Source organism: Polypterus senegalus, chromosome 2 (genome assembly GCF_016835505.1).
Source record: "Polypterus senegalus isolate Bchr_013 chromosome 2, ASM1683550v1, whole genome shotgun sequence".
NCBI classification, from domain to species: Eukaryota; Metazoa; Chordata; class Cladistia; order Polypteriformes; family Polypteridae; genus Polypterus; species Polypterus senegalus.
In genome coordinates this window covers 180,905,220-180,930,262 of record NC_053155.1, presented here as the reverse complement: position 1 = coordinate 180,930,262, position 25,043 = coordinate 180,905,220, and the positions used below count along the sequence as shown (strand labels likewise).

The window sequence follows — 25,043 nt, the reverse complement described above, 5'->3', positions numbered from 1 at the left end:
TCATCCCAGGTTCTAGAGATAAACACTGATCCCCCCCTTTCATTGATTTCATATATGTTTGCAGAGGTGCCTATCGCCAAGGGGTCCCATTCCCCTAGCTTGTCAATTTCAAATGTAATTACAAGGGTGTCGATCTCCAAGAGGGACCATCCCTTGTAAGTTTCCAATCTTCAAGGTGGACCAATTCCTCAGTAAGTCATTGATTGCAGTTAATGATCCTGCCATGTGGATCTAAAAGGAGGACCATCTTTTGGATATCTCTTTTTAGGTGCTTGCAACCAACACTGCCTAGGGGCACAATGTACCATTAAGTCAGCCCTGTTGGGGAGTATAATTAAAGAATTTGGGGAAACTATACATGCTTATTTCATTACTGCATCCGTTTTCATTTGATTTGAAAAATATGTCATGCTTTGACAAGACTTAGGGAATCTATTTAATCCAAGTTACATCAGTATTTCAGAAAAATTAAATAAGCTTATCTAGCATAAAAGTTGTCCGGCTAAACTGTCAAATGCATATTTAGGGATGCCATAAGAGAAGTCCATTAAAAACGAGACACTTTTTCACACACAGAATCACAGGAGTCAAAAACAAACTCCTAAGTTTAAGCAGTACATATTTACTAACCAAACAAGCTTGATTTAATGAGTAGGCTAATCTCATTTGTATAATTTTGCATGATCTACAATTTTTTTAGCAGAGTTCAGGAAAAAACAACTTTCATTGAATGGTTCTGTACTGTAACTGCAATGCAGAAAACAAGAGCGACGTAGTTTTGCACTCTAATAAATTGTTCAGTAGGCTAAGACACACATTTTTCAATACCTGAGCTAAGCTGATCATTACATGTATTGTTATACAATACATTTGAGTGTGGACCACGAATGACCTACACTTGCATAGTACAAATCTGTAACAGTGGGACCTGGTGCTCACTCCTCTAAGCAATGACAGACAAAATATCCTTAGCCAATGCAAGCAATCTGTGAATCATTTCCTAGACAGGCGTCTGCCTACCTGGTCTGTTAACCATGCTTTTGCTTTGGGTCACATTTTGGGTTAGTTGTGGCCTACTCCTTAAGTGTGTTTTGTGTATGAAACACTGTAGGAGAAAGTCAAGATCAGTAACACAGACTACTCCATGACATCAGTATTGGAAATGTTACACAGTAAACGGATATAGGGCTCAATCAGTATTCAATTTTTTCCGGGTTGACCTCTTTCAGAGCAGAACACTTACACAGCAGAATACAGCATCATTTTTTAATTTTATTTATTTTCTTTTTTAGTACTTATTGTATTCTTTCCTCCTCGTTCCCGTGGTGTCTGGATATTTTTTTTTTTTTGCTTTAAACCGATTAGTCTATCTAAATTAATACTATCTTCCAGTGTTTATTCCATAATGTTTTGAAAACATTTTTTAAAAACTAATGTCAAAAATCAAAGTGTATTACCTAACCTATACCTCAGGGTTAATTATATTTATAAGAGTAAAAGTGGCATCTCAGGCAAGAGCTGAAGAAGATCTTCTTTATCTGGCCTGGAGAGACATGGTCACCATTCAATGTCCTCCATTACCACTAGGCTCACAGATGCCCTGAGAGGAGAAGCATGAACAGGAAACAGCACTACTCAAATGTTGTACCATGTCAGGGCAGAACAGATTGCAGACAGGTCCAGAATAAGAGCCAAAAAATCAGGTGGGTAAACATGAAGAAGTCAAAAGCCAGAAGGTCAAACAAAACTAAAAATAGCTCACCGTGACTGCTATGCAGAAGACGACATCTAGAGTACAAAGCCAACAAATTCGATATGCCAAAGGCCGTTTTAAACACCGTCAGTCCTCCAAGAGTTTTGTTTAGATTATCCAAATTCTTGGACAGCCTGGAAGTCCACAATGCTGACCTTTATGCAACTGTAAGGAGTAAGGAATGCTGCTAAGTGGTTTAAATTGGTGCAGCATGTAAAACAAAATAGTTGTGTGAAAATGAATAAATGATAACATGAAATTATTTCAACTTCTCTAAAGTAAAAAAATACAGAACTGGGCATTTCAAAAGCTATAAATGTAAAAAGAAAGGGAAAATAATTACAAATCTGAAATAAATGAGAACGTTAAAAAATAATAACAATAAAGAAAGATAGCTTTCGAAAACTGACTTCTTGTCGAGTGAGTTTTAAGGATTGAAAAGTCTTAATCTTAAACACTAAACCAAGCTGATTTTCATTGTATCGCCATCACAATTCAAGAGCGTTAACACTTTCTCTCTAATCCTCTAGAGTTCTCCCAGCAACTCCAATCCACTGTTTCTTGGAGTTGTTTAGGTTATCATCTCATTTAAGAGTCAGTTGTATTATCCATAAACATTGATAGATTATAATCTTAATTCTTAGTCTCAGATGTTGAAGTACTTTATAAATCCATCTTTATAACTCACTTGGATTAGTGCTTTTCTGTTTTCAAGTTTCTTCATAAGCACAATTACAAGTTTATGGTATATGGCATTAATATTGACCAAGCCTCACAACTATTTTATTTAGAACATTATAACAATATAGATGAGAATACATCATTCAGCCCAACAAACCTCGCCAATCCTATCCATTTAATCCTTCCAAAATAACATCAAATCGAGTTTTGCATGTCCCTAAAATTGTACGGTCTACCACACTATTTGATAACATATTCCATGTGTATATGACTCTCTGTGTAAAGAAAAACGTCCTAATATTTTTACAAATTTTACCGATAACAAGTTGTCCCTGTGTTCTTGATGAATTCATTTTATAATAACAATCTCTGTACTAATTGTATTCATAACTGTAAACACTTCAATCATGTCACATTTTAACCTTCTTTTGCTGAAACAGAAAAGGCTCAGCTCTTTAAATCTTTCCTCATACAGTAATTCATCCCCTGTAGGCCTGGAATCAGCCTAGTTGCTCTTCTCTGGACTTTTTTCAGTGCTGCTATGTCCTTTTTGTAGCCTGGAGACCAAAACTAAACACACAATACTCCAGATGAGGCCTCACCAGTGCATTATAAAGTTTGAGTATAACCTCCTAGGACTTGTACTCCGCACATATAACCTAATATTCTGCTGGTTATCTTAATGGCTTCTGAACACTGTCTAGAAGTTGAAAGTGACAAGCCCATTATGACCCCCTCTCATAAGGTGTACTTTTGATTTTCAGGCTGCCCATTGTGTATTCAAACCTAACATTTTTACTTCTTACATATATTGCTTTTTATTTACTTACATTAAATTTCATCTGTCACAATTCTGCCCAAGTTTGTATTCTGTCCAATTACCTCTGTAATGATTCAGCGGATTTTAGATTATCTGCCAATCCACGTATCTTGGTATCATCTGCAAACTTAACCAGCTTGTTATTCATATTGCTATCCAAATATTTCATTTATTAAAAATAGAAGCAGCCCTAGCACTGACTCCAGAGGGTCACCACTCTTAACATCATCAAATTCTGATAAGGTTCTTCGCACCATCACCCTCTGCTTCCCGTATCTGAGCCGATTTTGCACTCATGTACACATAACATTTTGAACTCCCACTTTGTTTAGTTTAATACCCAGCCTTTCATGTGCCACCTTATTAAATGCTTTCTGGAAATCAAGATAAAACTAAAAACTGAGCTGTTTTACAACATTATCCATGTTCTGTGGTTTCCTATCTTACATAAAACTTTGTTTCTGGCCAATAGCTTTCTTGATATTAGCAAATAAAAAAATGAAACTTTTTTAACACTGTTTCAAGGCCATGATTCCTCCGTATGTAGTAAGATGTCAAGAACAATGTATTGGGATTTAGCTGACAGGAAGCTTGTTGGTGAAGCAAATGGGAAGGTAATGATGGAAGCAGTTCACACTCAACACAATGGCCCTCTCTTTTGTGAGAGAATATCTTGCTATAACTAAGATCTGTTTTCCAATGAATAGTGACACCACTGTGTGGAAAGAGATGAGCAGGATTGCAATAGTTTAACTGTGTCCTGCAAGCATTTGAAGATTTTCAACAGTGCTTTATTATAATGTGCTCCTTTAGGCTTCTTCCTGATGGAGGAGAGTATAAATCTTACTATTCTAGAATGTAATTACGTTTATGACACTATGGAATACACAGTTGTTAATTTATTATTTCAGTCAGTGCTTGTCATCTAAATCACTTGGGTCTGGGTCACCATTCTCTTCTTCCCTTACCTCTCTTTAGCTCCATCCTTATCCAGTTTGTTTGCATCTACTGGACTCCTTTTTCTCATCTGTTCTCTCTACCCCTCTCCATTACTCATTACGTGGCTCTGTAGCACTTGATCTCTGACACTCATACTTTATTTGAGACACGCTGTGACAGCTGCAAGTCTTTGAGTACATGCACCCCCCATCTTACTCTCTGCAGATGGGTTACATTTGGTTGCCTGAAACTTCTAGCACAGAGGAAACAGTAGTGATTCATATTATTGATTCAGAAATATGCTAGATTTATTGTTGTGAGAGAGGAAACTGTAATTAAGGAGCTGAGCTCATCGGTATTTTTCTACTGTTGACTGCCACCTACCCCATTTCTGATTTTGTTTTTTTTATAACTCCGCCTCGTTGTCCATTATGGAGTGAGGACTTTCACAGGAAAGTGTTATGGCAGTTATGAGCTTCAGCTTTCTTTATGATACGGTTTGAATAAGACTCACCATGAAATACAGTATACTAGTTAAGCCTGCACCAAACGTAAAATGCGCTTATTATTGAGTCACGTATTGCAGAGACATCAGCTAATTGCAAAGAAATACCCAGGGCAGCTGACAAGGACCTCCCACTGCGAGCTGCCCACAGGCCTCCTACTTTGAAGGTACTGGAAGTACATTTACCTAGTTCATCAGGGACTAAATACTGAGTCAAAATTTTGTCTGATTTTCTATTAATTTTCCTTGCAGTGGTGTTAGAATGAATGAAAACTACATAACCTTTTTATGCAAAACCACCAACAAAAAGTAACACATTATGTACAGTAAATTAAATGAAATTATGAAAATGATAATATTGAAAAAAATGACCAGTATAAAAAACAAGCATCATACAGTATTCATGACATTAAGTAAATGAAATTAAAAAATGGAGTGAAATTACAAAGTGATTAACCAATTATTCATAGTTTCTGGCTGAGAAATAGTGGAGGTGTTATTTTGGAAAAATGCATCTTCTAGAACTTATTATTGTGTTGTGATTACTTCTGACGGCTGACTGTTGTGAGCTGCACTCATTGCCAGCAGCAATGAAAATTAATTTTTTCCATGCTCACTATCATTTCAATGCACGCACAAATACAATGCATTCATTCATATAGAGCTTGCAATACATGAGCACATATGTTGAGGCATGATGCAACGCACAACGTGAATAATGCATACCAGGCAGCATTAAGCATGTATGTGGAATGTACTGTATATAGTACATTCTACATGCAGGATCTAATTAATAACATTTTAGAATAAGCATTTAAATTGAGGAAGCAGATTCTCTCCCTTTTTTTATTCTATTTATTTTTATTCATTTATTAATTTATCTATTTACTTATTTTTACTAGCTTAAAGTTTTACTTTGCTGGCCTAGCTCTCTTTCTCAGAGGTGGGGGTTGATTTGTTTCGAACCTATTTTTGTAAAACTTTAGTTATTTGTATGGAATGTTATTTGATGTTAATAAAATTAATAAAATAAAAAAAAAAAGAATGTAAGTAGTATCTGATTGATACCGGGGTATCAGATAGATAGATAGATAAGCTTTTGACACATTTTGAAAATGTCTAAACCCAAATCTGTCCCTGTGTGCAACAAATACTGCATATACTTTTGCCAGTAATCTAGATTCATTAAAGGTATTCAAAAATAAAGAATAGAAATGCACAATTGTATTTAGGATTAAGGAAAATAAGCTCTCTATAGCAGTGTAAGCCATGCTGTAACAATAGATAGATAGATAGATAGATAGATAGATAGATAGATAGATAGATAGATAGATAGATAGATAGATAGATAGATAGATAGATAGATAGATAGATAGATAGATACTAGGTGTACTTTAGGATATGTACCAATGCTGCAATTATACTATATAGATGAGTCCATAAAGAGAGTGATTTTCCTGTTAGCATTGAACAGTTCCTCCATATGCCCATGTGAGTTGTCAGAGTGTTTGCACTTTGGCTTTTTAACAACAACAACAACATTTATTTATATAGCACATTTTCATACAAAAGAATGTAGCTCAAAGTGCTTTACATAATGAAGAATAGAAAAATAAGAGACACAGTAAGAAAATAAAACAAGTGAACATTAATTAACATAGAATAAGAGTAAGGTCCGATGGAAAGGGAGCACAGAAAAAACAAAAAAAACTCCAGACGGCCGGAGAAAAAAATAAAATCTGCAGGGATTCCAGGCCATGAGACCGCCCAGTCCCCTCTGGGCAATCTACCTAACATAAATGAAACAGTCCTCTTTGTATTTATGGTTTTCACGGAAGGACTTGATGATGATGATGATGATGATGATCACGTGGAATTCTGGCTTTTAGTCCATCAGTGCTGGGGCATCATGGTGCTTTGAGTAGGTTGGTGGTGGCGCAGGCTGCCATCTCAGAGAAACCGGAAAAAGAAACAGAAGAGAGAGTTGGGGTCAGTACAGATTTTAGAGCCACCATGAATAGTTATTATGATGAACTGAACATACAGAGTATCAGTATTAAGTTAAAGTGAAGTTATAAAAAGGCCATGTTAAAGTAATGTGTTTTCAGCAGTATTTTAAACTGCTCTACTGTATTAGCCTGGCAAATTCCTGTCGGCAGGCTATTCCAGATTTTAGGTGCATAGCAGCAGAAGGCAGCCTCACAACTTCTTTTAAGTTTAGCTTTTGGAATTGTAAGGAGACACTCATTTGAAGATCTAAGGTTACGATTTGGAATATAGGGTGTCAGACATTCCGATATATAAGATGGAGCGAGATTATTTAAGGCTTTGTAAACTATAAGAAGAATTTTAAAGTCAATTCTGAAAGACACAGGTAACCAGTGTAGCGACATCAAAACAGGAGAAATGTGCTCGGATTTTCTTTTCCTAGTTAGGATTCTAGCAGCTCCATTCTGCACTAGTTGCAAATGATTTATGTCTTTTTTGGGTAGTCCTGAGAGGAGTGCGTTACAGTAATCCAGTCTACTGAAAACAAAAGCGTGAATTAATTTCTCAGCATCTTTCAATGATATAAGAGGTCTAACTTTTGCTATATTTCTTAAGTGAAAAAATGCTGTCCTAGTGGTCTGATTAATATGTGATTTAAAATACAGGTTACAGTCAACGGTTACCCCTAAGTTTTTTACTTCCGTCTTAACTTCTAATCCTAATGCGTCAAGTTTATTTCTGATAACCTCATTGAATCCATTATTGCCAATTACTAAAATTTCAGTTTTCTCTTTATTTAGTTTGAGAAAATTACTATTCATCCATTCAGAAATACCAGTAAGACATTGTGTTAGTGTATCGAGCGAGTCGGAGTCATCAGGTGCTATTGATAAGTACAGCTGTGTGTCATCAGCATAGCTGTGGTAGCTCACGTTGTAACCTGAGATAATCTGACCTAACGGGAGCATATAGATTTAGAAGCGGACCCATGATAGAGCCTTGTAGAACACCATATAGAATATCATGCGTCTTTGAGTTGTGATTACCACAACTAACAAAGAATTTTCTCCCTGCCAGGTAGGATTCAAACCAATTTAAGACACTGCCAGCGAGGCCCACCCATTGACTAAGGCGATTTCTAAGAATATTGTGATCAATGGTATCAAACGCGGCACTCAGATCTAAGAGGGTGAGAACAGATAAATGGCCTCTGTCTGTATTTACTCGCAAGTCATTTACTACTTTAACGAGTGCAGTTTCTGTACTGTGATTTGTTCTAAAACCTGACTGAAATTTATCTAGAATAGCATGTTTACTTAAGTGGTCGTTTAACTGCATAATTACTGCCTTCTCTAGAATTTTACTTAAGAAGGGTAGAAAATTTCTGTAATTCTGTAAATAAAAAATACATAAATGGATAGATAATAAATACACAGTATATATGCACACCCTATGGTCTGAACTCACACCAGAATGAGCAAATGAAAAAAACAAAATTAAAAGCAAAGAAAACGTTTGACTTGGCTGTCACAATTACAGAATGGCATTATGTAGACATTTGCTGTTGGTATAAAGGAGCCCCAGTAGCATTTCTTGACACACTTCTGCTGAATAATTCATTGGCTGAAAGTCATCAGTGTTAGTGAGAGAGAGGATGTGCAGCATTGTTCAAAATGGCACTCAGTTTTGTTTTGATTCTGTCCTTCACTAATACCTCTAAGGACTCCAGGGTGTGTTCCGTAACTGAGCCTTTTTAATTAGCTTGTTGATTGGGTAGGCATCTATTGAAGTACCAGCCCAGCACAACACAGTGTAGAAATTGGCACAGGCCATCACAGAGTTGTAGAACGTGTGAAAGATATCATCATCATCCTCATTAAAGTAATTCAGTCTCCTAAGGAAAAAAAGTCTGCTCTGTTCTTTCTTATATAGCTCCTCTGTGTTCCCAGAGCAGTCCAGTCTGCTTTAATGTGGACCCCCAAGTACTTGTAGGAGTGCATCACCTCCACTTCCACTCCCTGAACAGTGACTGGACATAGAGGCTCTTTGCTGCAGTGAAAGCCTATAACCAGTTCCTTGGTTTTGCTGATGTTAAGGTGCAGACAATTACCTTTTTCACTAAGAAACAAAGGGCTTCTATATTTTGTCGCATCCCCCTTCTTGATACACCCCGTAAGTGCAGAATCATCTAATAATTTCTGCAAGTGACATGACCTGGTGTTATATTTATAGTCTGAGGTGCACAGAGTGACAGGACTGTTCCTTGTGGTGTTCCAGTGTTGCTCTGTCTGACAGACAGTTTGTTATCCAGGACATCATAGGCTCACCCATCTTCATCTGAACTTACCCCATAACAGGGATGGCTGGATGTTTATGAAGGTGCTGGGTAAACTGAAAAATATCATCCTCATGGTGCTGTCAGCTTTGTCCAGGTGAGAATAAGCCTTTGTGAATCAGATAGATAATTGCAGTGGGTTCAGACTTATATAGTCCAGCACTATTTTTTCTCAACTTTTGAATAGCTATCCATATTTAGAGCCTAATAAAAGTTTGATAAAAGATCACTTGTTTAAGCATGTAAAATATTAATTGAAATTTCAGCTAACTCATGTAGCAAATTGTAAAATTATTTACAAAACTGTAAATAATTTTCTATAGATAGATAGATTTCCAAGGGGAAATTCACATAATCCAGCAGCAGTATACTGATACAAAGAAACAATATTAAATTAAAAGAAAGTGGTATATATGTCATATGGAGCTCAGCTTGCATTACAAAAATATGTATGGTGTGTATAGATAGATAGATAGATAGATAGATAGATAGATAGATAGATAGATAGATAGATAGATAGATAGATAGATAGATAGATAGATAGATAGATAGATAGATAGATAGATAGATAGATAGATAGATAGATAGGTGCTAGGTGTACTTTGGGATATATACCAATGCTGCAATTATAGTATATAGATGACAATAAAGACAGTGATTCTCCTTTTAGCGTTGAAGAGTTCCTCCATATGCCCATGTGAGTTGTCAGAGTGTTAACTTGACCCTGTAAACCATCATGAAGGAATATCAAACTACTCCTTCTTTACAGTGGATAGATACCTGTTCAGAGTAAGTAACTATAATAAATTTAAAGACAGGATAAAGTCCAATTAATCCTTCCACAAAATAAAACTCATAACCAAAGCTCTCACTTTTCTATCAGTACGAAAAAAAATTCAGAAATTATGAGCAGGTGGTTAAATTGGCTTTAGCTAAGAATTCTCCAATATGACCCATTTAATTAATTGGTTAATTTTAATTTCCTCAGTTAAATAATGGCCATATTATCTCCATGACCACTTCTGATGTAGACGTTCAAGCACTTTGGTGTTCATTAACATTTCTGTCAAGTGTTTTTCTTCACAAGAGGTTAACAAAATAACTTTGTGGAGTGCCAATATAACGCACCAATGATTTAAAGTTGTGGCAAATGAACAAGCGATTAACTGTCCAGGCAAACTGGAGCTTGGCAGCAAACTAAAAATTCAATATGTGTAGCCTTTCTCAGCCTCTATGGTACTTTGGTGGGATAGCAACAACTGATCTCCGCTGCTAGTCAGCTGCAGGATGCCATTAAAAAGCTAAAAGGACGATGCCAGTTGTCAAAAAACTCCTACTGCTGCTGTCCGCAAGTGTGACCAAAAGAAACAGTCAGGCTCTGTTATGAAAGGGAGAAATGGTGTACAGGAAACAGACCATTTTAATCTCATACAGGGGTATTCATTGAAGGTACTAGAAAACTGCTGCTATCATAACAAACACATGTGATCAGCTTCCAGATAAACTCCCCAAGAAACAGTAAAAAGCGACTTCACGCTTGTGACTAAGTGACAACAGATACTCTGAAAACAGGTAAAACTCTATTTATTGACAAAAACAAATGTACAGCTTACTTTACAAAACATTCACAACCGCATGCTGTATAAGAGCAGTGGCTTGAAACACTGAACAAATAAGTCAAAGAAGATCCACAAAGTGACTCTACAAGAAAAAATAAAAATGAAATTCATTTTAATAAGAGTAAATGTTACACAATACTGGTGGCACAGATGAGCAAATGCACTGCTAAAACACAGGACATTGAACACCTTGATGTAGCAAATGATGGGATCCATGAAGGCCTACAAAGGACCAGCAGGCCTGAGGGCAGGCCTGTTTCAGGCAGTACCGATCCAACAGCTGTTTATGTCAACTCCCAATCCTTTACAGGAGCCTATAAATATTACATTTAGATATATCAAAAATATTTAAAACACTGTTAAAATAATATCATCTATGACTCCTTTCCCAATAAGCAGTATTGCAAAGTGACTCAGTCGAATTATAACTACAGTGACCACAATGAAAGTCACTAGAAATAAACCATGAAGATTTTTTCATACAAATTTCAAAGGATGTAATGCAGCAGTCCACAATAAAAAAAAGAAACAGTGTACAGTTTGTACCACAAAGGCAAGGCACTCACCAGAAAAGGCACTATATACTGAATGAAGTCTGAAAAAATTTAGTCTTAATTTTGTATGGCACTCCTCACAGAAATGGGAAACATGTTTTATATAAAAAAACTCAACTCATACTGTAAACGAGATCATTTGATACTACATAACCATGACAGGAAAGGTGTTATATGTAAATATTATATGATCTCTTTCATAAAAATGACACATTTACATTACGCAGTAATACATACGCTCTCTCAGACCTGCTTGCACCAATCTAGGGTTGGTATATATTGTCACGCATGTGTGCCTGGGGACCACTTTCTGGTCTCTCGTAAACACAACCACCCTGGGACAAGAGGAAGTGCTGACTCTGACAGCATCTTCTCCGTTCCTTGCAGCATTGAACAGCCAGCCAAGGAGGATGCCTATCCATGACCTCAAAGCCCCTAGAAGGCTCCATCCCTTATGGTCCCAACAATATTAAAACAAGTCACTCCAGGAAGGTGTCATTGCATTCTGACCTGATGATCAACAAGGACAGGGCTCTGAAATTAATTCTTGGCATGCTATTTTCGTTTTGTTATATTTGAGCCCTAATCGCCATCTGGCTAAACAAGGTGACCTGATCACTACCCCACCCATTTCTCGCTGTGCTCTCATCTAGTTTCCAGCAGCAGTACAATATACAGTATATGTATGTATATATGTGTATATATACACATACACAGTATATTTACGTGTGTGTATATGTGCCTATGTGTATACATATATAAATATATACACAATATACGTATGTTTACTACATATACAGGTAAACATAGTCACACACACACATACTGAGTGTAATACTATCTGTTTATGTTTCCCCTCTGTTCTGTTAGTGGTTACTGGGTTTCAATCCCTGCTTAGTCACTCTCTGTGACTGACAGCCTGCATGTGCCCCCCGTGCTGATGTAAGGGTCAGTGTGTCTTACAATAGACTAGGTTGGATGATGATACCAGAGTAAGACTCCAGCCACTTAACAACCCTATAAATACATTCAGTGGATATGGACGATGAATGTAGTGCCTTTACTAGAAAACAGAAAATATTTTGTACTCTAAATGTTATCAAACTACAGAAAGCAACAATGCATGAACAATGTATGACATTGTATTATAGTAGCATTCACCTAGAAAGATGCTATATATCAGCCAAAAACTCTGTGACTTTCTTTTTTTTTTACTATAACACCTTTTATAATGACCACAGAGCACATTACACAGTAATTTGCAGTGCAGGGCAGGAGAATTTAACCTTTGGCTCCAGCAGACTACCCTACTGCTGCCCACAATGGCATACTTGTGAATTTTTCTTCAGATACAGCTTCCCCTTTCTACAAACAGCATTAATTAGCCCAGTCAGTGAAAACAGCAGCATTAAAAGAATCCTGAAATTGAATATAAAATATAATTTCTCTATGAATCATTTGGCAGATGAAAAATCCTGCATTGCAGACACATTTAGACATTTATGTATAGCAGAATAAACTACAAAATTTCACCTGCGATAGAGAAGGAGCAATGTTTTATGAGAAAAATAATCAGATGAATAGAATATAATATGTCTATATACCTTTTTGTCTCAGAGATAGAATGTTTATACAGAAAAGAAAAAAAATTGGCATGAGATGAATACTGACATCAAGCAGCTGCAAAATGCATGTGAACATGCTGACAGTGCCAGTAAGGAAACGTCTAGCCAGGCGCCATTATGGCACAAACCTTTTCAGGACAAATGAAAAAAATATTCAATAATAGGCTTGAATTTTATATAATAGTGTTTCACCAAAAATATATACCTCAATGGGCCATAGGATTTCTAAATTCTATACAAAAATACATTTAGCTTAAAAATAAACATTTTCGTCCTTTGCTGGCATGCTCTTCTCTTCTTCTCTTCTGTCTCAGAAGGATAACTTGCAGCTGGTCTCTATCTTTCTTCTTCAGCTTTGATTTTTTTTTTTTCACTTTGTTTTGTGGTTCCTGTTTCTCATGATACTCAAAAGCTGACAATGGAAAGGAGAAAGCACTACGCTGTATTCCATCTTGGGAGTGCTGCTCACTTTGAAGCATCGACAAAGCACATTAGGGTTCTAGTCAGAACCATCCGGCTCCCTTCCCTGCATCTGGATGTGTAAATGCTGGGAAAAAAAGAAACAGAAGAGACGCAAATAGTAAGAGGAGTCATTGTTAACATTTCTAGAGTCAGACAGAATATGCTAATCCAAATAGTAATAGTAAGAACGTCTGTGGCAGATATATCTAATGGCAGATGCAAACCCATCATTTCGACAGAAGTTTAAAAGAAGATTTGGTATTTAAGAAGAACCTCTCTCCTTGTCTTAAAATTTAAAGAAAGAGATCATCCATCCATCCATCCATCCATTTCCTAACCCGCTGAATCCGAATACAGGGTCACGGGGGTCTGCTGGAGCCAATCCCAGCCAACACAGGGCACAAGGCAGGAACCAATCCTGGGCAGGGTGCCAACCCACCGCAGGAAAGAGATCATTTTCAACAGTATTATTAGTTCAACTTGAACTAATGTAAAGGGCATATGATGTTAATTGAATTTCTAATGAGGTTTGTGAAGAAAAAACATATATGACTATTAGTCCAATGTACAGTATGATATTTATATAGGAAAAAATATAAAAAAGAAGAGCAGCTGAGTCTGATATTTGAAATAATAAAATGTGTGCTAGAATGTAAAAGTTTAAAGTCTATATATTCTCAGTTGTAATAGAAATGTGCCCTTTTTATCCTTTGATAAATGTATACAAAGGGTTAGATCCCTAATAAAGGATCAAAAGTCAAAAATACAATCATATTCGTAATCACTGACTTTGAAACAGATTCTCTCACATGCTTATGTTTGAAATTTGTCATTTTCAACCTTCTGGGAATGGCTCTTATAGGGCTAGGACCACTGGTAGAGAATCAAATATCACAAATATTATCATATTCGTGATCAGCTAATAGCGTAAAACAACACTCAACATTTTTTGAGGTTTTGTGAAAATGAGCAATTTAAACATCTCATATACTTTTAGGGGTGAACCTTTGGGGTCTGTTGATGTAGCTTGCACAAATCAAGTCCCTTTGATAATTTTTTAAGACATCTATTGGCTTACTCTTTATTATAAGGGTGAGATTTTCTGCACAAAATATGGCCTAACATGGCCCAAAAATAAGGACCTTTCAGGACTAGAAAGCCAGGAATATGGGGGAACAGCAAAAAGCATGACATCTTACATAACTAGATATCAAGATGGCTTGAACAGTACAGTATATCAGATGTGGGGGTTTTCTCATACCAGTGGGTCCGAAAGCAAAATCAATCTATCCAACCAGCAAAATCAATCCAACCAGCAAAATCAATCTATCCAGCTGTCCATTTCCCTAACAGACTTTTGCACTGCAGAACTGCTGGAAGTGGAGACTATCTCACCAGGTTCTGATGCAAGGGAGAGATCAAGCACATTTAGTTAACTCAGAGTTAGTAAACAACCAAACATGAAAACCTTTGAGATGTTGAAAAAAAACTAGGACTTCCTGGATAAACTGTGCATGACCATCGAAAGAACAAGTAAATACCACACAAACAAAGGACACACTGAGGATCACAATAATATCCCAGAGCCATAAGGTAGTAGTAAAATCAATCAACTGAGCTGCACAAACTTTAGTTTCCTTACCTTAAATACAACTTTGAATTTTAAGTCAGGACAGAAACTTGTGTTCCTTCTGCAAGATGACCTTCCACTAAGTTTAGTCTAATGAAGTGAGGTGTGAGTTGACTACCAGGTTTTTGATAATTGTTTACATGTTTTTTATTACATTTGATTGAAGTTAAACAAACAAATAACCATTATAAGTTAAGAATTAACAATCAATAGGAAGACAAAAACAGCATGTATTGCACCAAAAAGTGTAACTTAAGACAAATTATGAAGGTAGATTACTGGCAAAAATCATTTAAAATAAATAGACAATACAACAGACACAGTAAGCACAACATTTTCAATATTAAGAAATTTAATGGGACATCTAAACTTTCATCAATGTCTGTTTTTTTAGTCTAAACAGATTTTTTTTTACCAGGGAAGGAATTGAATTTTGATGTCAAATATTTGATTCCATTAACAGGGTAAAAAGATACTACTGTACTTATTAAAGCTACAGAATCAACAAATAGAGAGAATGTTTGGCTTTTTCTTTCCTTTGTTTTATAATTGATGATAAATCAAGGAAATGTAACAAACAGAGCTGATTGAAAGCAAAGATAATAGTTAATAAGAAACCCTAGAACATAAGAAATGTGACAAACGAGAGGAGGTCTTGGAGTCCATCAAGCCCATTTGTTTAGCTAATGGCTAAGCTGTCCCAATATCTCATCCAGATTCTTCTTAAAGGTTGTCAAGGTTTTTGTTTTAACTACACATCTCAGTAGTTTGTTCCAGAGTCCCACAATTCTTTGCGTAAAGAAATGCCGCCCCCCGCCGCCCCCTTCACAACATGAGCAGCGTTATACGTCCTGTGAGAAAGATTTAGATGCACTTCTCTTCAATTTCCACTGATTGTCGATGTCCTCGAGTATGTGATTCACCCTGAGAGAATGTTGCTGGATCTACTTTTCCCTGTGTCTTTACATAAATGATCTCAGGTATCATGCTATTTTTATTCGCATATGGAAAGATTGCCATAGTGAATTGAGAAGCACAATCAAAATTATCCTAAATGTTATATTGTACTATATATTATACCAGCGTGGCTGGGTGTGTGACTGGCACTTTGTCCAGGGCTGATTCCTGTCTTGCATATAATGTTAGTAGGGTATGTTTGTCTCCTAGCAGCTCTGATCTGCCTTAAGCGGGTTGGAAAATGTTATATTGTTTTAAGTGTACTGTACACCAGTATGTGAAATGCTGTCTATAGTGTAAAGATGAGCAAATCAGCAATTGATTTGTGAAGATGTATTGTTCGACTTCTACTGACTATGAAGTCAGTAGATGGATTGAGAGAGCATGGGGGGTCATGAGGTTGCTGAAAAGGGGTGTGTGGCGCTCCCGATATCTTTGCAAAAGGACGAAGGTCCAAGTCTTTAGAGTCCTGGTGCTTCCTGTTTTACTATATGGTTGCGAGACATGAATGCATTTCAGGTCACTAAAAAAAGTCTAGACTCCTTTGGTACTGTGCCTCTTTGGAGAATCCTTAGGTACCGCTGGTTTGACTTTGTGTGGAATGAGTGGTTGGTCATGGAGTCCTAGATGAGGCACATTACCTGCATTGTGAGGGAGCATCAGTTACAGCACTGTGGCCATGTGGTGTGATTCCCTGAGGGTGATCTGGCTCACAGAATCTGCATTGTTGAAGACCCGAGCAGCTAAACCAGGCCAAGGGGATGCCCACGTAACACATGGCTGTGGCAGATGGATGGTCATTTTTGGAGGGTGGGACTGGACTGAGTGTCTAACTGGAGGGATGCCAACCAGAAGCTCGAGCTGTTCCATCATGTGGTGGGTGCAGCAATGTGCTGTACCAGTGCATGCTCCCCAACCTGACCTGAAAGCACTCCAAGTACTATAACAGTAAAATATTTATGTGAATTTCCCTTTGGGATTAATAAAGTAATTATCTATCTATCTATCTATCTATCTATCTATCTATCTATCTATCTATCTATCTATCTTATCTATCTATCTATCTATCTATCTATCTATCTATCTATCTATCTATCTATCTATCTATCTATCTATCTATCTATCTATCTATTGTTACAGCATGGCTTACACTGCTATAGAGAGCTTATTTTCCTTAATCCTAAATACAATTGTGCATTTATATTCTTTATTTTTGATAACATTTAATGAATCTAGATTACTGGCAAAAGTATATACAGTATTTGTTGCACACAGGGACAGATTTGGGTTTAGACATTTTAAAAATGTGTCAAAAGCTTATAGACAGTAAACTACAAGGTGGTCCAGATCTAATTATGCAACTCTTAATGCAATGCAGGAAAACAATACAATTTCGGGTGATTGGCGCTACCAGTCCGGTCAAACATTTCGTTGATTTGGGAGATTGTGTTCCCATGCACTGCAGGCGGTCCAAATTCCTCCAACATCCAGCATTACACATTGTTATAGCATATTGAAAATTGCATTATTAGATCTGGACCACCTTATATATCCATAACTTTTCTTAAATTACACTTGTTGGTGCGATAAATCCAGTTTTTAGGTATGGATTGGATATGTATGATCATTTTTGTATATTAGATAACTTATATAGTGCTTTGTTTTAGAATTATAACGAAAAGATTAATAGGTTAATTTGGCAAGAAACTTTGGCTGTGCAAGAAGACTGGATGTCTGGCTTGAGTCCGACACTGCCAGGGTAACGTCCAGCTCCCTGCAGATCTTTACTGGATTAAATATGTTTCCGAAGGACTAGGTGGATAGTTCTTTCACAGCAAACACCATAATAAGACACTTTAGAAAGTTAATGAAAACTCACTGTCATTACCACTCAACACAACAGACTATAAAAGGGATAGAATAAATGACATTTTGACTCTTTCTTTTTCTTTAATATATATGTTATATATTATAAAAATAAATCCTGGAAGGGAGACTAAGGAGACGAGATGTGATCTTCTTGGAAGACAATTTGACATCCGCGCGAGAGACACTTCAACATCATGCGAAGACAATTTGACGTCCCGCGAGAGACACTTTAACGTCACGTGAGACAAGGCAGTGAGACCACATTTAAACAAGTTCAAGGACATCTAACCAAGCATTTGTTGGAATGCCTTTGACAGAAAAACATCATGTGCTCCCAGCTCTTAAAACAGTGACAAGCAGAACATGCAGCTTACCAGCAGCAGCAGCAGCAGGTAGCCAGCAGATGATGCGACTGCTTTTCCTTAGCGTGCATTCAGCCCCCACCCCCTTTCACAACAAGAGTGACAGAGACACGAAGTGGCAAAAGAACAGCTGCTGTACAGGCTTTGAAATGATCAACGCAAAGCGCGACAAGCAGAAAACACAGCTCGCCAGCAGAAACAAGCCAGGAGATGATCCGACTGCAAATCCTTAGGGTGCGTTAAGCCACCTCCCCCCTTCACAACGTGAGCGGTAGAGACGCAAAGTGGCAAAAGGACAGCTGCAGTACAGGCTTTTGAACGATCGACGTGCAGCGCGACAAAAAGAACATGCAGGAGCAGCAGAAAGACAGCATCTCCTTAGTGTGCGTTCGGCTGCCCTCCCTTCACAACACGAGCAGCGTTATACGTCCTGCAAGAAAGATTTAACCACGCCCGGAGCCGGAAATAAAGGACAAGTATTGTATTTACAAAAAGTTTTAAAGTAAAAGTGAAAATAATGCATATGTAACAATTCCCATGAAAATAACAATCTCTTTAAATTGTATATTCGGTAAACCAAACCCGGGGGTGGGCGAGTGAAGTGAGCAGGGGGCAGAGCCCCCAGTGTATATATATATATATATATATATATATATATATATATATATATATATATATATATATATATATATATATCATTTTCAGACACCTGTAATTCACATGAAGCTGTGAACAATTTTCATCTGTTAGGAAAGACCAGGCACCAACTGAAACAATCTATTAGATATTTAAAAATGTGAATATTTGTTTGCCTGCTGTATTTCAGTATTTCACCTGGTCAACTCAGTGACACCAGAAACCATCTTTAAATCCATCACAATTTCTAAAAAAGTTTGAAAATCAAGTTCCCATGATTAAACATAAATTATATATATCACTGGAAAACTAAGTTTGAAAAGAATACACCCTTAAAAATGATTAAAAATAAACAAATAAAATAACAAGGCAGACAGATCCTGGTCTCTGATCTCCTCACCTGCATCAAAACTGATGTCAACCATCCCCTGGAAGGTTCCAGTCCATGGCTGGCTGGTGGAGGTGCCATCTCCTTTGGTCATGTCACATGTAGTTGTGGAGTTCCGGGAATGTGCTGCACGCATAGCAGGGACTAGCAAGGAGCTGTAACGTGGGTCCAGATGGGAGCTGTGACTGTGGTGCAGCAGGTGATGGGGGTGCTGATGATGGTGGTGGTGCAGGTGAGAATACACATCATGGACGTGTGGGTACGAAGGGCTAGCCTGTGAGGCAAGCTGGTAATGCCAGGAGTCTGTGAAAGTTGCTGGATTGGCCAGCGATGGCTGCTGAAGGCTGTGCCCCCACCCCAAGGGATCAGAGTTATGGAAGGCAACAGCAGGGGTTGTGCTTGCAGCTGGGAAATCTGTATGAACTCCAGCAATGCATGGGGCTACCTGTGGTTGGTATGATGAACTCCAGAATGATGCAGGGAAAGTAGTGCACTGGCTGCTAGGCACTGGTGAGCTATCTGAAAGACAGAAGGGGACACACACATGAGCAGTCATAATAGTGCAGATTAAATAAAGAAGCACAGTTAGTCTGTTGTAGCTACTTGATTTTCATAGATAAAAAATATTACTGCTTAGAAGAGAAGGGGCTGAGCTGCAAATAGCACCCTGGCAAGGTTAGACTTGCTGTGTAACTCTCTAAGTCAATTTCCTCAAAACAGTATCAATATTCAGTAGAATGTTACCCACCAAAATAAAAGTATGATATAATGGTGTGCCAGCATGATGTCAATGTACCTACAAGAAGCAACTAATATGTGCACATGAAAAGCCATCATAATGTCAGGCTGACGCAGGACTATGCACACAGAATACTAGGCCTAGAAACCGTGTCAACTACAGAAAGTGTAAAAAGGTAATAAGGATGAAGGTGTCAACACAAGAGGAATTTCAACTGCAGCACTGCAACATGCGGCAACCCTACACACATTGGTTAATGTCCAAGCTAGCACAGAAAAATTTTGCACAAAGAAAGGGCTTAATGGGAGGAACATTTTCATCCTGCAATGGAGAACAGGAGATTTACATAAACTATTGTTTATCTGTTGTAATTACCTCACAGTTAGCATACAAATAACCAAATTATTGCAGTGTTCTTTCAAAAGCAACAAGTTAGAAAATGTAAGCATTTTCTAACTTTGCGGTGCATTCAGGGTCTTCTTTACCTGTTTTGAAAGTCAGCTGTTTTTACATTTTTGTTTATTATCTTCCTCTAAGAGAAAAGATTCCTTATTTTTGATTATTAAATGTATTTGTAAAAATAAATCATACTCAAAAGTAACTGTGACATCCATCCATCCATCAATCCATCTATTTTCATATTTGCTTATCCTGAGAGAAGGTCTCAGGGATTGTAATTACATGGATTAGTACAACACATAAAATGAATGCTTTTAATAACATTTAACAATATCCTGCTGTTAAAAAAGCAAATAAAGTAGACTTGTGATCATTAAAACAGCTTTAATAGACAGCAGATTGCAACTCAAATGATGTAAACATTGCATCGATTGATGTACTAAGGTTAGTTGTGGGCTGTGAAGGTTCTACAATTAATTATGGTTCTCTTTCTCAAACATTACATTTTTGAAGAAAGTACTTAAAAATTAAAATCTATTTTGATGTTCTCCCATGTGCTGCTGAAGTAACAGTGAGTTTCCAAACATCTGTAAGACCCTGCAGAAGTATAAAGAACTTGTACTGTGGATGTACTCTATTTTAATGTCAAGAGAGGCTATCATATATTGAAAAGAGGAAAACCAGCAAATTTGAAAGAGTAACTTAATTGATAACTAAAGTTGCATAGAATGTTTGACTGCTTTAAGACAGATATTTTCACCTTCTAAAAGGGAGTTGCTAAACGAAATCTGAACATTTCTATCAAATTGTCTCAAAGAATAGGTGGAACAAATTTCCACAAAATCAGCTCACTGGGAACTAGGTTGGTTCATTCAGACAGACCGTCATGCACGAGGTGCACAGTAGGTGATTTCACATGTCCAAGCCACCTAAATATTGAACATAAATTCTAATGTTTATAAGTAAAATAAAGTAAGCTGGCTAACAATCAAAAATAACACATGCAAAGAAAACACAGACTGTCCCCTTTGACTGACATCTCTCACATTAAAACCCAGAAGGTTCCTGGAGAAGCACAAAGTCCAAATCCGACTTTTCACACACCAACATTTAATGCATAGTACTGGAGTTCTGAAGAAGAATGCATGAAGGATAATGTCTTATTGTAAGTGTGTGGCTGTATGTGTGTGTGTGTGTTTGTGTTTGCGCACAAGTGACCCAAGTGGTCAGTGAGCCTGAGCTCCACTGCCTGCCTCACACCTGCTTATTTGAGACCACCCTGGCAGCAGCACCATATGACTCTGGTGAACATCAAAACAAACTTTACTCAGGATGTGGATTCTATTTCAGAGCTGCAAGCAAGGGCTCGGGTCCTACCATGACCTTTTTTGGATTAAACAGGTTGGAGAGCTTAATGTTACATTAACGTTCTGTGCAAAAAAAAGAAAGAAAGAAAGAAAGAAAGAAAGATTTAAAAAATTGCATAGAGCCTCATTGCTTATCATGGCCATTCATTTTTTTTTAATCGGCACTCCTAAGCACAACTTCTTTTCTGACGGGTAACTCTACTTTCTATTTACAGCTATAGGCTGGTCCAGCAGGTGGGTTTGAGGAATGCAACTACACCCCATTCATTTATCTGTTCTGTAATCCCTAACCAGTTCAGGGTTGCAAGGGACCCAGTAGCATCCAGTTAGCATCTCTCAAGAAGAATGTCAAGTCAGCCTATAAGCAATGATGTTTTTCATTTAGGTTTTCATAACTGACTACATACAGGATGTCCTATCCTATGACGATAAGTGTGGCTGCAAACCAGGACTTTACCCTACATGGATGTGCAGTCTACCAGACTCAGATGCATAATGATCTTGATAATTTAGTTTTCATTAAGGACAACTAAAAGAGGAATATTTAATGACCAATACACACAATTTCATAACAGATTATATATTTCCATCCATACTTTTCTTAATCTGTTCAAACCTAGAACACATGCTATCCCATCACAATGGGCCAATGGTTCAATTGGCAATTAACCTAATTTGCACACCATTCATAATTTGCTTTTATTTAGTATAATGATAATTATTTGACATCAATTTATGATTTGTGTCTAACAGTTGGTAAATGCATGGTGGCACAGTGGTTAATCCTGCTGCCTCATACCTCCAGAGATCTCTCTGTGTGAAGTCTACATGTTCTCCATATTTCTACATAGCTTTTTTTTCCTCCCACCTCCCAAAGATGTGAATCTCAGATTAATTGGAGAGTCATTGTAAATGACTGTGCGTGTGTGTGCAGGGCTGTGGCTAGCCATGGACCAGTCAGGCTGGGTTCTCACCATGCATTCAAATGTGCTGAGGTAGACAATGGTTTCTTATCACTTTAAAAAAATAAGCATGTTGGAAAATGTATAAATAATTCAACTGGTAAGGACTGAGCAGACCCCTCCTGGACAAGATCTATTCTGTAATAATTAACAAGTGGCCATTGGTGCTATCGATTTAACCCAACTGCATCATGCTTAAATATTGCATTGATTTAGTCCAGCATCCCAGCCTCAATGCATGATCTTGCTGCTACAATGTGTAACATTTTTTTTAAATCATCTGAAAAGGATGCCTGCTATGAATAACACTAAACAAAAACATTCAATGATTTTGTGGTCCAGAATTCCTGAAGAAGATTAAATAGAGTTGTCTGAGACCCTGAAATTGTACACTGACCTCTCCATGTTTTGGAACATTTTAGCTCAGCTCGGCAGTCGCTGGTCTGGCTCAGGGCCCGAGTGAAGTGCTCATCCACCACATCGCCAATGTCTCCTTGGAAGTAGGTGAAGAGTACACAGCGGGAGTTCAGATACTCAGGCTCCTTGGCGGCCTCCTCTGTCTCTGCTTCAGTCTCCTGTTTATCTTTGGCATCCTCTGCTTCCAGCATCCTTGTGCCTCTCTGCAAAAATAGAAACATTATTTTTGAATTTGTTCACAAACTATACTAAAAAGCTCATTTAGACATGTTACAATTCACAGATGGGACAGTAGCCCTGCCAAGGTCCAGTATTATAATGTCTGACAAAATCCAGCTACATTGTTTTGTTTTTTTTTTTTTGTGAATTTTTGTTTTTCTTCAGAAAAGAAGAAATTCAGAGCCTTGGATAACTGTATTTCTACGGTAAGATCTAATAGATTAAAGAGTCAGCTAAAAGGAGGTGTCATTTTCTTCTCATTACATTAGGATTCACAATCAAATTATTCAGTAAATCTCACAACAAAGCCATTTCCCATATTTTGGGAGCATTATGCTCAATGTACAGGTGTTCAATGATTCATTTCAGAATTATAATGACAAATGACTATAGAATGTATCTAAAATCAAAAACACTTTATGAATTAGGCTTGATCAAGACATTCATCCAATAAACCTGGACAATAACTCTTAGGCTGAACACTACAACCTTCATAAACTTCAAACCTAACAATTTCATAATATATTGAGTATTTTGCCACAGTAGTTAGCACAATCACCTCAGTTGTTCTAAATTGCCTTAATGCTTGATGGAGTTTTTCTTGTCCATGCTGAGTTTTCTGCAGGATACCATTTACCTTATAGTTTTATTGGAGTACTGCGTTGTTCAATGTTATCATAAAATGGACTGGCACATTCCACCCTGGACTGGACTCTGCCTTGAACCCTATGTCCAGGCAACTCACAAATCTCATAGTCACAAAAGTGTCTTTAAAAATCAGCAGATGCTTATTTCTTCTTTCTGTTACTCATTTATATGAACTGTGGCGCTGCAATGAGCAGGTGAAGAGTCTTGTGCTGTAAGGCACTATAAAGTACTGCCTACACAGTTCTTGCCTGTTTACCATTCTTAGTGCAGTTTCATGCTTTTAAACAGCAATGCATATGAAAAATTATCTATCTATCTATCTATCTATCTATCTATCTATCTATCTATCTATCTATCTATCTATCTATCTATCTATCTATCTATCTATCAACATATTAACAGGCGATGTCGTTAGTGCAGCCTGAAAAGCTCAAATCGATCTGTCAAAATACAGTTTAGCTAGAGAAGCAGTGAAGCAAAATGTCAAGATCGTATCAAAAGGAAGGAGAACAAATCAGGCACCACCGCAATCAGTGTGGATTCTTCGTACTAGGGATTGCAGAGACAAGATGATTCGGACGGGTAAAAAGATGAGACTTCGGAAGACGGAGATCGGCTTTCCTACCTGCCGGCCCAGCTGTCCGTACTGCTCCTTGAATCCTGCTGGCACAGATGGAGGCAGACCCTGTCGAGCTCCGCACAGTACATCCAGGCAACTCATGGCACGTCGGACCGGGCGAACGGAATCCTATCAGCACCGAGGAACGAGCTTTAGAAACGCGGTGCTGCCTGGACTGCCATCGCCCATATATACTGTAACAGTGAGGCCAGGCGGCCGTGCTATTAGCATAAACACAAAAGACCCTGGTGCGGATGCAAGTGGCAAGTGGCAGGCTTTCTGGGACACGACAGCGCTTCTCTGATTGGAGCAAAGTTTGACACTGAAGAGATCCGTGGATCTCAAGAGCACTCACAGTTAAATGCTTATTGCCGAGTAGGAAGCGCGGCTCAAAACAAGACGTGTGCGCTCCTCCCGGACAGCGAGAGTTGTTGCGCTCATGTACACATTTTTTCAGCCGGTAAGTGCGAAAAGTAAAACTAATCTATCTGTCTCTCTCTTTTTTTTCAAGATAATCGCCAGTTCGATTTAGACATTTAAGTAGAGTGG

At 37.7% G+C, this 25,043-nt stretch overlaps 1 protein-coding gene across 1 annotated transcript; it reads right to left on the bottom strand.

Moving 5' to 3' along the window:
• Positions 1-11,955: 11,955 nt before the first annotated feature.
• Positions 11,956-24,732, bottom strand: vgll3 (vestigial-like family member 3). The gene is made up of 4 exons (XM_039744985.1): positions 24,501-24,732; positions 22,989-23,211; positions 19,137-19,643; positions 11,956-13,367 (listed from the first exon to the last, which is right to left on the bottom strand). The coding sequence occupies exons 1-4, from the start codon at positions 24,594-24,596 to the stop codon at positions 13,324-13,326; spliced, it is 870 nt and encodes a 289-aa protein (XP_039600919.1). The 5' UTR covers positions 24,597-24,732; the 3' UTR covers positions 11,956-13,323.
• Between the last annotated feature and the right edge of the window lie 311 nt (positions 24,733-25,043).